This window comes from Apteryx mantelli, chromosome 28 (assembly GCF_036417845.1).
Source record: "Apteryx mantelli isolate bAptMan1 chromosome 28, bAptMan1.hap1, whole genome shotgun sequence".
Lineage (NCBI taxonomy): Eukaryota > Metazoa > Chordata > Aves > Apterygiformes > Apterygidae > Apteryx > Apteryx mantelli.
Window position 1 is genome coordinate 6,538,019 of NC_090005.1, and position 12,589 is coordinate 6,550,607.

Here is a 12,589-nt window from a genome sequence, read left to right on the forward strand (position 1 = left end):
GGACATAAGTCATTGCAATCAGAGCAAAAACAATCAAACAGCTGACATTTGCCACTACTTCTTTCATCCAAAGTGACTAAAATCAATCATATTGATTACTGAGTACGCATTTACTTATTCAATGAAACAAGAGCATAACAAATCACTACAGCTGTTCTTTAGGAATATAAAAATGGGTCCAAGGGGATTCATAGCAATCTCTTTGTTCAAAATGGCAATTTTGAACAACAGCCTTAACAGAATACAACTGCACCTGCTTGGCAACATGTATTGTTTTGCATTGGTAGCACTACAAATGGTGAAAGTTCAGTATTTTGAGGAACATTCTTTTCAAAATGCCTTTGATGTTAATTTCTTTCTACATAAATGCCAGACATGTTGTTTCTTAATTCTTTGTGTTTATATATTGAACTACCATTTTGTACTTTGCATCCATTTTTAGAAAGTAAACATACTATTTATTCCAAACATTTCCACAGTCTTAAAGACATTTTTATAGTAATTTAAACCATCTTCCACAGGAAAGAACAGTTCTGTTAGAACTCTCAAACATTTTAAAGGGTTGGAAAATTATTCTTTAAAGGAGAACTACAAAACCCTAACAGAGACTGGACAAGTACTTAAGGGTACTGTTTAAATTCCAGCTGTTTGCTATTATGCATATTGTAAGGAATTCACACAGCATTCCTCATTATTTTATGACATGAGGTGCCACACACCCACATGGCAACAAAGTGGAGACTCCAAACTGTGACGGAGTGATCATGGTGCTTTCTAGAAAGAAAACAAAGTGTCTGTAAATGGCAGTGTAATTTAAAACCCAAACTGTCCATTTTACATACCCTAAGTAGACAATCTTGGATGCTGACAAGAGAGAAAGTAGAAAGTACATGCAGAGAAAAATATATTTAGGTTTGGCTGATCCAGAGACATAAATGATTATAATTTACCCTTATGCAGGGACACAGCGGGATATCTCAGCCTGCTTAGAGGTTGGAGAAACTCTCAGAACTTATTTTTTGCTTTTCAGGCTGTAATAGGCTCTCAAATATGACTTCACTAGCTACAGATCTTATGAGCACAGCTTACTACAGAGAAATTTCTCAGCATCTCTACCAACCAACTACATTTTCCCACATTTTCTGGTAAAGGTCCACGGAAATCACTCTAGACACCATGAAATGCTGAAAACAGTAATATGTACTGTTTCTTTGCAGATGCAGGGCACATGCTTATGGTGCAGGGTAGAAATTCCTGGAAATAACTGTGTTGCGTGATTCCTAATCTTCACTGAAATAGGGCTACCGATGTTCCTGCTACACCAAGGCCGGAATTCACATAAAGCTACAATTTATGCAGGGCATTTCCCCCTTCTCCCAGCATACCCAGGATTCTATCCTTTCCCCTAATTTATAGTAAGCACAAGACATCATCAGAAAAAGGATACAACTCCGAAGGAACCTCTCTTGCAAATGCACACATTTGTTTTAAAGCATCAGGCTAAAGGCAAACATATTTGTGGTGTGTGTAATTCCCCATGCTGCTCTGTTTCCTGCTGTCACTTATCTGAGGACCGTAAGCGTACAGAAGTCCTCTCGCTTGTGAGAGTATTATAACCGCCACCATTTCAAATAATGAATCTGCTGACAAGTATGTACTGCAAAGAGACCGAGAAGCAGAGCTTTGAGCTTGGAACAGAAACCTGATCAGACACCACATCCTCTACTTAAAATCATCCTCCCCAAAACTTAAACTAATCGCTACTTCAAAAGAGTTGTCTGGCTGCTCCCAAGCGACAGGAGCAAACACAACAACTTTACAGTTCATCAGTGCTGCCATTTGACAAGTGAACCAGCAGACGCTTGCTAGTTCCTGTGTTTTTCCTGTTACTAATCACTGCTGTCTAAGGAGGGGAAGATTTCTGGATTGGTGCTGTGTAGCTATACAAAGCCCATTTACTGAAGAGCAGTGACAATATAAGATCACCAAATGGAGGTGAGGTTAACTTATGAAACAAATTTGGCAACCAGGGTTAGTTTTACAAATTCAGATGTTGCAAAACAGGGTCATGTGGCAGCAGCCCAGTATACAGAGACCTGCAGTCAGCTCCAGAGAACCTCTAACATCAGCAGCAACTCTGTGGTCCCAGAAAGACAGAAAAGAGCCATTTAGTGCAGGGAGCGAACTGATTTCCATAACTGAGGGGGGTGGGGGGAAGAGACTAACTCTCCAAACTGAAGAGGACAAGACACATTTTAGCATGTGAAAAGGAGGAAAATACAAGAACTTCTTCCACTCCCCAAAGTCAGAGTGGCCTTTGCTGGAATAGCACCTGTCACCTCAGGAGCACCACTTACCTACAAGCAAGATTTCAGTTTTGTTTGGCAGATTCAGCCTGAATCTTTGGCAATTGCACAATCATTGGCTTGTGCAGAAGCTGTGCCTGCAAAGCCCTGCAAGTACCAGGTTTAGTTGCTCCAAGCAGGAAACAGTCACTCATTCCTCAAAGCCCCTTTAAGCCTTTGTTTTGCTGCTACTGGTGAATAATGGTCTGCGATTTCAGCGTCGGGCACTCCAGCAAGAGAAGCTCTCTCCCTGCCACCTCCCCATGTAGTTTGATAGTTACCCCCCCCCCCTTTTCTCTCTAAAAATGCATCTTAAGCAGTGCTAGCTGTACTCCTGCTCTGGTTTAGCTGGGTCTGACATTAAGCACAGTTGCACAGAGCAAGAAAGTGATCTGGGTTAAATGGGAGGAGGGTAATATGGATAATTTGGAAGCATTTGTTTACAGACACAGTCAAAATGGTGGGGGAGTGGGGCTACTTAAGTTGGCGCCCCTGTAAAGCGGGCCTGTCAAGACTATGAAGTAAGAGAAAGCATACAGAAGATGCTTCAAAGAAAGGATGCAGAGGATGATCCATGCACCAGACTTCCTAGAAAGCTGCTCTCAAGGAGGCATGTATTACATAGTACCTTTCCTGTCCACACAGTGGTGGCCATAAAGCACTGCTGCAGCAGGAGATTTTGGCAACTGTTGCTGTCTACAGAAGTCACAGTGTCAAGGCCACACACACGCACATTACTTACAGCCTTCTCTGGCACGGCATATGGAGAGGACTTAGGGGCACGTAAACCTGGAGGCAGGTAATTCTTATGTTCCAAGGTGGTACTGGAATGGAAAGACTTTAGTCAGTTCTCCTGGCAAACCCACCTGTTCAAACTGGCATATTTTACTACAGTATAGAGCAGAGCAGGGACACAAGGGGAGGGTAGTTTGCTGGTCAGACATGGTGGTATTTAGGAGAGCTATATGCTCCAAAACCACTAGAAATGTTTTGAGAAAATGTAGTAAATAAAGCCAGATAACACCATTGTCTCATCCCTTACAAGAGCAGAGGTGGATCAGGGTAGAGCTTGCAAGAACTGCAGAGCTCTCAGCTGTGAGATTGTTGCCGCACATGTGTTTAGATGAACCTTAAAACATGCTTTGGCAACTCAGGTGCTGCCCTCACACCTTGTACACAGCCTGCAACAGTGATCCGCTGTTGGATCAATGAGGCCAGCCAAGGCAACTCCACCCAGTTCACAACTGGCCACAAAGCCCCTCATTCCCCCAAACTTAAACTGTGATTACACTTTGCAAAGGGTTAAGAAGGAGATTTCTGTGAACAGACAGCACTAGTGCCAGCACTCTGCCAAGTCTAGGGTGACGGGAGGTCATGAGGAACTGCAAAGGCAACCGTTAGTTCAATGCAAGCACAGTAACTGCATGGAAAAACTCCAAATGGTGGCAACTGGCCTCATTTCCTAAGTCAGCATAATGGCTCAGCACCTCCTTCCCCTGCATACTGGCAAAACATCCAGCAGGAACTGAACGAAGGCTACCAGCTGGAAGAATACCCTGCCACATGCATGCAAGGCACAGAGTAACTGTGTTCTGGCAGGCCTAAGGGCTCCCTCCTCTTGTAAAGAGCAGTCACTGTGAGGAAGAAGGCAACCCTGAGCCAGCACCATATGAACATTCACTGTTAATCAAAGTTTCTCACCTCCCAGGATTCACCCAGCAGTGATGCCAGCCCATGCCCAGCCATTGAGGCTGGCTTGGATGTAGGCTGCAATATTCAGCTTTGCAAAAAAACTGTTGTAAGAAATCAGACTCTCATTCCCTACCTGTTTATGCCATAGTTGATCATGCCCTGAACAAATGGAGAAGTCAGCTGCTCCAATGACTCTGCAAAAGGAAACAGATGTTGTGGCTCAGAACCAAGCAATGCCAGCCAGCACCATCACATCAGATGAGCAGTGCCTTTGTCATATTTCTACATGTTGAGGAGGAAATAAGCATGGATCTAATGATGGACAGAAGTGTCTGCTTTGCTGTCATTTAACCAAGGAATATAAAAGTTACTATCTGTTCGTTTTCATCCTTGCACAGAAGATACAACAGCCTATATGGAAAGGCACAGACATTGGGAAGCATACCCATGCCAATTATGGCAGGCATGTAGAACAATTCTCTTTGTTAAGAGCAGCTTTCTAGGCAGGGAAATGCTTGGGTTCAGGAATGACCACAATCAGAGTGTCCTACAAGGGAGACCTAAGTGAAGGCATCTCTGCACTCTCACTGTTCCAAGTAGAGTTGGAGGACAAGACTGGAGAGGAGGCAGCTCTGTGGCAGGAGTGGAAGTTCCTCACCTGTATCCCAGTCTTCATCGCATGGAGGCGCCTGCCATGTGCTCACAGTATTCATCTGCCTTCTCTGGAAGTCACTGGACTCACTCACTTCAGGGAGAGAGAGAACTTGATGACTATAATCAGTCCTACTTCAGAAGCATGAAGTGTTTTGGATCAAGCTGTAAACAGCTCTTGGCTTTAGAGAGAAACCCCACACAATGCAAACATGTTAGGTTTCCTAATCCCAGGAGCCAGGTGTCGAGATGTACATTCTTCAGGCCTCACGTGCAATTGAGTAACTCTGCATGGCTTTTTCAACAAACAGGAAAGGCCTCTGGTGCCTGGGACCTGGTGGCAGAAATGCTTGAGCGGAGAGGGAACCTGCTTCCATGAAGGCAGGCATCACTGCTAGCCTCAGTGCAGCTCTACATCAGATGGAAAGCCACTGTGGTATGGCAGAAGTTTCACAGCCATTGTAGGGAACAGAAATGACACTGCATAGCACAGGATGCCTTTCTAAGTAATCCGGGGGTTTTGCACAGCCCCTCCAGCCAGTCTCACTGGGCTGGAGGCTGTAGGACAGATGAAGCAAGTGCAACAGTAGAGAAACCTGGCAGAGGAGCTGCTCTGTTTCTTGATGGGAGTGAGCTACTCAGGCTGCCCTGCAGGAGAACAGCTGCAGGGATTTCCACAGCTTGGACACCTGTTTGGTGGAGACGGACTTTTCACACAGCACCAGTGTCAGGCCGCAACAAAGAGAGATCAGCTCTAGCAAAAGAGGGGCCCATCTCTCTGGTCACTAAAGCATCCTGGGCCCTGCTAGAGGTACTTCCATCTGCACAGTTTAGGGCACAACCTTTTTATTCAAGGAACCTGCTAACAAAATATGTGCAAAGCAAATGAGAGACACCTGCAGGACTCTCATAACCCTACCCAACAAATTGAAGTGAACATGACTCATTTCCCAAGGCTCCTCTGTTGCACAAAACTATAGACAATATTTGGGTTCCTGTTTTTCAGTTATTCTGTGAGCAGTCCTTACAAACAAGAGACCAGAGTCCCCAGCGTGAACATACGTCTCAGAGCATGTGTGGTTCTCTTACCTATATCTTCCTCAATGAACCTTTTGTCATGGCAATTCGATATGTGATCACGCAGGTCAGCTTGAGGAACTAGATGGCGGGCATTGAAGGGGCACGTGGCCAACTCCTTTGCAACTTGAGGGTAGCTCTAGACAAGAGAAACCCCAGAACATGTGCCGTACCCACTAAGTTCACTTATCCTCATCTTTTTTATTGATTAGCAAAAGACTTGTGATCTCAGTTTCCGATGCTGCTTAAAAGAAGACTAAACAAGGAAAGGCAAGACATTGCTCAAACACTTACTACAAGTGCATGGGGAAACTAACATGCCTGCTCTCTAAAATGCAGCTCATCATTGGAAAAAATGAGCCACCCTTGAATTGATTCAAGTGAAATGTACCCCCAGCTAAACAGCCTACAACTCGCTGCAATGCTGGCAATACGGTTGCATGGTTTAAAGCACAGATGCAACTCCTTTAAAAACAACAGGGCAGAGATGGCAAGCAAATCTAAACCTTTCAGACATTTTTAAACAAGTAGACACAAAGGCAGAGAAATTCCTTACCTCTTTCAAAACAGCTGCGGAGCTGGCTAGCATTCCACCTGCAGACTTTGGTGGTAGAGGATCGCCATTTAGGTAAAACCTTAACACAGGCACAGGTTCTACTGGCAGTGCTCAGCAATTACTAGTGTAAATTACTCTACCCCTGCAAATGAAATGAGCTCTATCAAGAAAGCACAACTTTGCCACTATCCCAGGCCCTGCCTGGGGCTTTGGCTGGCACAACTTTGCTGCTCAGGGATCACATTTGTGATTGAGGCAGATGTAGAGGCAGAAGGCATGATGAAGAGGCAGCGCTTCCTCCACTGCCACAGATCCCTGACTGCAGCATGGGCTAGAGGTGCATCCAACAGTTACCGTCAGTAACTATCTACAACTATTAATCTGTAGCCATAGCTCAGGCTGTAACCAGGCTCCTGGCAGGTTTGTACAGCCAAGGTTGCTGTGCCTTCACAACATTCATCATTTGCATCAGCTAGACTAGAGCTACCTTGTACAAGCTGTTCTGGCTCTGCAGTCATAGCTTCTCAGTGCCAAGGCAGTTAGAGCTAACAGGAGCCAACTTGCTCCAGTTGCACAGTGTTGCCCATTTGTGTGGCAGGGCTGCATTTTGCTGCACAAAAGAACGGGAAGCTGAGGCAGGTGGAAGCCTCTATTGGATCTTGTGCGTAGGGTATGCTCACACCCAAAGGGAATTCAACGAACCGCCAAGCAGGAAGGCCAGTCTCTGCTCAGACACAACAAGAGTCTCCAGTGCAAGTGGCATTTCAGATAAGATCAGATGAGATGTTCTGAGCTCTTCTTCTGTCTATTACAGGAGCTGCCCAGGCAATCCACAGTCTGATGGGTGATCATTATCTCACCTCACCCTCCCCTAATTAGTTAAGCTTGCTAACCTGGCGATCCATTATGCAAAACATGGACCAAAACAACAGGGCAACATCACTCACTCGGCCCACGTGCACATTCGTGCCACAGTCTGCAGGAGGTGAACAAGGGGAATTTAAGCCCTCTTGAATTCAGGAAAGAAGGAAGTACACAGTGCTTGGCTCTGCCCACCACTTTCACTTATATTGCTTATTCTTTTTTTAAGCCACCAGCTCCATCAAAAGAAATCAGTTACAAGTATTGGTATCAGTACACACACTGTAGCGCTGCATCCTCACTGGAAGATATGACACATCTGTAGTATTTTAAAAACCATACTGGTAAACTTAAGGGGGAACAACTGGTTTTTAAAAAGTCTCAGCAAAAACCCAAAGCTCAGACTTCCTTGCTACTTGCAAAGCTTGGTAGTACTTGACAGGTTAAAAAACAAACAAACAAACCCCATTAGGACACAGAAGAGACAAAGGAAAGCATCCTATTAAATGAGTCATATTCAAATTTTGGATAAAAGACTGGAGGGAGGGGGAAGCAAGACTCTCCAATAGGTGCTGAGCCTGGGACCTGCAATTTCTGTCAGATGTACATTAAATAGTTATTAGCAATATAAAAGAAACTGCTAGGCAGCTGCACTTCTGGCACTGAAAAGTAGAGAATTAATTGCAACGCCAAATTACTTCTTCTCTGACTAGCTCAAAGAGGTGCACGTAACTCAGGCTGCATTCGCTCTCCAAATTAAAGTGGAAACACTTACCTGACCTCTATGTGAGCTGGAAGAGACCAAGATTTTCTTCCTGACCTAACTATAAAGAATCTGTATCTCCTTTCAGCACAGCCACACTGGTCTCATGTGAATTAACATGCACTTGAAGCTATTACTGAATGAACAACATGAAATAAAGGCTAAATGAAGCTATGTGCCATGAAGTTACTCCAGCCAGACAGAAAAGGCAGTACAAATGAGAACACGCATGTCATACTGACACACACAGCCACCAACATTCAGTGCCTTGTTCAGCAATTTGGCTTACCTTCCTGCATTTTACAAGGTGATAGGGAAACCGGCGGGCTCTGATTCGATGATGTTTATTATATGGACATTGCACTAATCTCTCTGGATCCAAAATATCTAGAAGAATAGAGAGAAAACAAACTAGATAGAAAAGTGAGATCTAACAGCATCATTAACACAGTGAAGTGTGGGGGGGAAAAAAACCCCTACATACCAGCACATCTGAGCTGTGACCTTAGGGAATTAAACCAGTTGTTCTTAGTTTGAAATCAATCATTTTGCATAAACAGACAAGTTCATTTTGAAGGTTAACGTGACTGGGATGTCCCAGAATAGTCAGCAGCATGGAGCACAATAATTCTTGAAGTTACCATGTTAGTAGGTGACCACAGTTACTCAAAGTGAATGAGGATGGCAGTACTTTTCCAGCTATCTTACTATTTAGAAGAGAATCAGCAACATAACAACACACATGCCAGGGCCCTCAGGAGCACTGCCAGTCTGAACAAAATCTTTTCCAACCAAAAGCTAATTTTGCTGGAGGAAGGATGCCAGACAATTCAGTTTCATTTCTGAGGAAGCAGCATGCCTAACATAGTGCACTTCTAAGTAAAGTTTTCAAAAGTCATTCAATTATTTAGGAGCTGAGGAGTTACTAGAATTTCTAAGAGATCTAAGAATGTCAGCATCGAACCAGGAAGCGGCAGGAAAGCCTGCATAAGCACTGTGGGGTTTTTTTTGTTTGTTTGTTTTAAAATAAACATTTCCACATTGTTAGCAAGGAGAAGGGCGGCAGCCATGGAGAAGCACAGGTCCCCTCTGTAGCCTGTGAGTCTCTACTGTGCACATGAGGGAGATGACCCAGACTTCTCCCATTCTTCCTGTCCTGCCACTCCTTTTGCACAGGCTTTTGGTGCACTTAGGATTTGATTACACAGTAGCTTAAATGGATTTACAGAGGGGCTGCTGCTGTCTAACCTCTCCTCTGCCCTCACATCCTCTCTTACACATGCATTGGTGCTCAGTTGTCTCAACAGCCAATTCGGGGAGCTATACCTGCCCAAAGGCTGACAGCTAGTTAAGACACTGTTCCACAAGTCACACTAAGCTGGCTTAATGCTCAAAGTAACTAGGAAGGAAGGTCCTAATCCTCCTTTCCATCCTAAGTGCGCAATGCTGCTGCTGTCAGCTCTGCCACCTGCCAGCACACTCCACCTCCCTTCAACCAATTTAGGTCATTAGAACAGCTGAAAACTAAAGACTCCTTCCTCATTAGGAAGCATAACAAGCTTTGTACTGGCTCAGCTGCCCATGAAAGAGCAACCGGGGTGGTTTTGCTCTCTGAACTGGCTCAGCAGAAGATCAGAGGAAGAGCATTACCAGTATGAGGAAGGGGGCAAGAATGAGCACCAGAGGGAGAGGAAAGGCAACCTCACCGCAGAGACAGCAAACAGAGGGATCACAGCAGTTGGCTCGATCAGAAAACAGACACAGCCATCACAAAGCTTCAAGGAGCAAAGCCTCTAGGGCACTACAGTAGTGCCACAGGCAAATGAGATCCCAAGACCTATAAGCAATATTGCATGCAAACGCAAAGCCACAACAATTCTAACAATTTGTGCCAGAAGCTAGCTGAAACAACTGTAGGAGGTAACAACGCTTAATCAAATTAAGCCACTTTATTCAGATGCTTTCTAGACACCAGACCCCATCCGCACCACAAGCATGCCTGGTATGGTAACCACGTACAGCATTCACCTGGTTGAAATAATCAGCAAGTCACTGGAGCCTTCTTGGCTCAGCCACAGAGGGAACACAGACAGACCCAGGCCTACAGGGCGCTAAAACACCCTCTTGCCGGCTCAGAGAGGAGGTCACGCTGGGGTGCCCACACCCCGCCCCGCCGCACCTGCCTCCCAGCGGCAAAGACAGCTCCGGGAAGGAGCCGAGGAGGGGCGCTGGGCCCTTCCCAGCACACAGCGGCGGCCGCTTTCCCCTTCGCGGCCACCTCGCCCCGAGCCTCACCGAAGTCATCCTCCACCTCCATCGCGGGGTGGGGGGGGGGAGGGGCGCTCCGCGGAGCGTCGGCGCCGCAGGGGCCGGGAGAGCCGGGGCCTGCCCTCAGCGCGGCGGGCGGGCGCGTGCAGTAAGGTGCCCACACGCCTGCGCGGGCCGTTTCCTAGCAACCACCCACCCCCACGCAAGGCGCTCCCCCTCCCCTTTTGGGGCGGTGGTTGCCTAGGTAACCAGGCTGGCTGGACCCCGCCCCTCACCTTGGGGCCTTGCTTTTGCCCCCCCTTCTGGGCGCCATCTTTTCCAGCGCTGCCAGAGAGCCAGGTGCCTCCTGGCCACCTTAAGCACACCTCGCAATATGCTGGGTAGTGCCGGGGCCCTGCGCGCCACTGGCACCCGAAACGGGGACCTAAAACGCAGAAGGAGAGCGTGTCCTTGCCCTGCAAGTCTTGCAGGAGGCTCACGTTGAGAGGGAGCCAGGCAGGTGGCTGAGGGCAGTGTGAAGCCGGGCAGCCCTGGCAGACCCGACCTACCTGCAGAACCACGGCAGGGCCCTTCCCAGCCATCTGAAGCAAGGCAGCTTGGTTGTCCTGCTCGACTTCTGCTCCCACAGGTCTCCTAGCTCAAAGGCTCTGAGGAAAGGTCCAGCCTCGAGTTCAGGCTGGGATTTCACACCTTGCTCTTGAGCGTTTATTCTCTGTGACACGTTAGAATTCAATGAAACACAAAGCAGGAAAAAAGAAACCTGACATTCTATTGTCAGTTAGTATCATAGAGCCCTGCTGCTCTGCGCATGGAGAGCTTCCTTTGCCTGCATTGCTGAGTTCAAAAATACTCTCTTTTACCTCATGACTGTCTCATTTTCCAGCCAAAATACAAATGTTCCATGGATGTAGAGATGCAAAGGGAGATTCTTTTTTTAAGCAGAGGACTAAAGTTACAGGAGCCAGGACTCTGCAAACAGCCACTCATGTTCTTTCAGCCACAGGATGGGAGTGCGGTCCACTGGTTAGAGCACAGCATCAGTCTGATCACTGGCTCCTGAGGGCTTGGATCAAGAGCTGAGCCTTATGCTTGCCTGGGCTGCCATGGAGCCAGACAGAAGTGCTCTGCAGGGAGCACAGAGTCTCAGCTCATGGAAGAAGATGGCTGGTTACAGGGAGTATGAGCTCCCTTCGGGTGGGGATGTGCTCAACTCTGTGGTGGGATCCCTGCCCTGATATTATGTAGTGTGCTTTGGGGATGAGGAAGGAAACCTGAACAGCTAGAAGAGGAAGAGTTGTATTTTCTGGAGCAGCATGGTCTTACCGTCTTACCCCTTTCTTCCAGTCCCCCCACCTCCCAGGGCAAGAAGAGACAATCAATACCTGCAGTTTGCTGCTCTCTGGAGCTCAGTGCAGACCACAGTCATGCTGCACCAACCCACAAGCCTGGCCAGCATTACAGCCAGCATTTTCTTACAGAACTTGCCTTGCATTGGTATGTTCTCCTGTATGTCCCTACTCCATCTAGACTGATTTCCTGTTTCAGAGGAACATATTTCCTCAGTAGTGAGACAGGCAAGGGACAGGATGATGGATCACAAAATCACAGAATCACCAAATAGTTGGGGTTGGAAGGGACTTCTGGAGATCATCTGGTCCAACCTGCCTACTAAAGCTAGAGCAGGGTGCCCAGGACCATGTTCGGTTGGGTTTTGAATATCTCCAAGGATGGAGACTCCACAGCCTCTCCGGGCAACCTGTTCCAGTGTTCAGTGACCCTTACAGTAAACAAATACTTTTTTATGTTCAGATGGAATTTTCTGTGTTTCAGTTTATGCCCATTGCCTTTCATCCTGTCACTGGGCACCACTGAGAAGAGTCTGGCCCCATCTTCTTTACACCCTCCCATCAGGTATTTATAAATATTGATAAGATCCCCCTGAGCCTTCTCCAGGTTAAACTGTCCCAGCTTTCTCAGCTTCTCCTCATATGAGAGATGCTCCCATCCCTTAATCATCTTTGTGGCCCTTTGCTTGGACTTGCTCCAGTAGGTCCATGTCTTTCTTGTACTGGGGAGCTCAGAACTGGACACAATACTCCAGATGTGGCCTTACCAGTGCTGAGAAAAGGGGAAGGATCACCTACCTTGACCTGCTGGCAATGCCATTCCTAATGTAACCCAGGATGCTTTTGGCCTTCTTTGCCGTGAGGGTGCATTGCTGGTCCATGTTCAACTTGTCCACCAGGACTGCAAAGTCCTCCTCTGCAAAGGTGCTTTCCAGCTGGTTAGCCCCCAGTCTGTACTGGTGCGTGGGACTGCCCCAGGTGGAGGACTTGGCATTTCCCTTTGTTGAACTTCATGACATTACTTTCTGCC

General features: G+C 46.8%; 1 protein-coding gene across 1 annotated transcript; it reads right to left on the reverse strand.

Annotated features, from left to right (window-relative positions):
• Window positions 1–555: 555 nt before the first annotated feature.
• LOC106496687 (gametocyte-specific factor 1) lies at window positions 556–10,262 on the reverse strand. The gene is made up of 7 exons (XM_067312138.1): window positions 10,241–10,262; window positions 8,235–8,332; window positions 5,778–5,904; window positions 4,696–4,782; window positions 4,171–4,231; window positions 3,088–3,169; window positions 556–774 (listed from the first exon to the last, which is right to left on the reverse strand). Exons 1-7 carry the CDS (start codon window positions 10,260–10,262, stop codon window positions 763–765), a joined length of 489 nt encoding a protein of 162 aa, XP_067168239.1. The 3' UTR covers window positions 556–762.
• Between the last annotated feature and the right edge of the window lie 2,327 nt (window positions 10,263–12,589).

What these genes read in the sequence shown, in the direction of transcription:
- LOC106496687 (XM_067312138.1), bottom strand. Translation starts at nt 10,262, where the DNA reads ATGGAGGTGGAGGATGACTTCG. An exon ending in GTTCATTGAGGAAGATATAG is followed by an intron (nt 4,783 to 5,777) that starts GTAAGAGAACCA and finishes CTCTCCCTGAAG; the next exon opens with TGAGTGAGTCCAGTGACTTC. An exon ending in ATCAACTATGGCATAAACAG is followed by an intron (nt 3,170 to 4,170) that starts GTAGGGAATGAG and finishes TTTCCATTCCAG; the next exon opens with TACCACCTTGGAACATAAGA.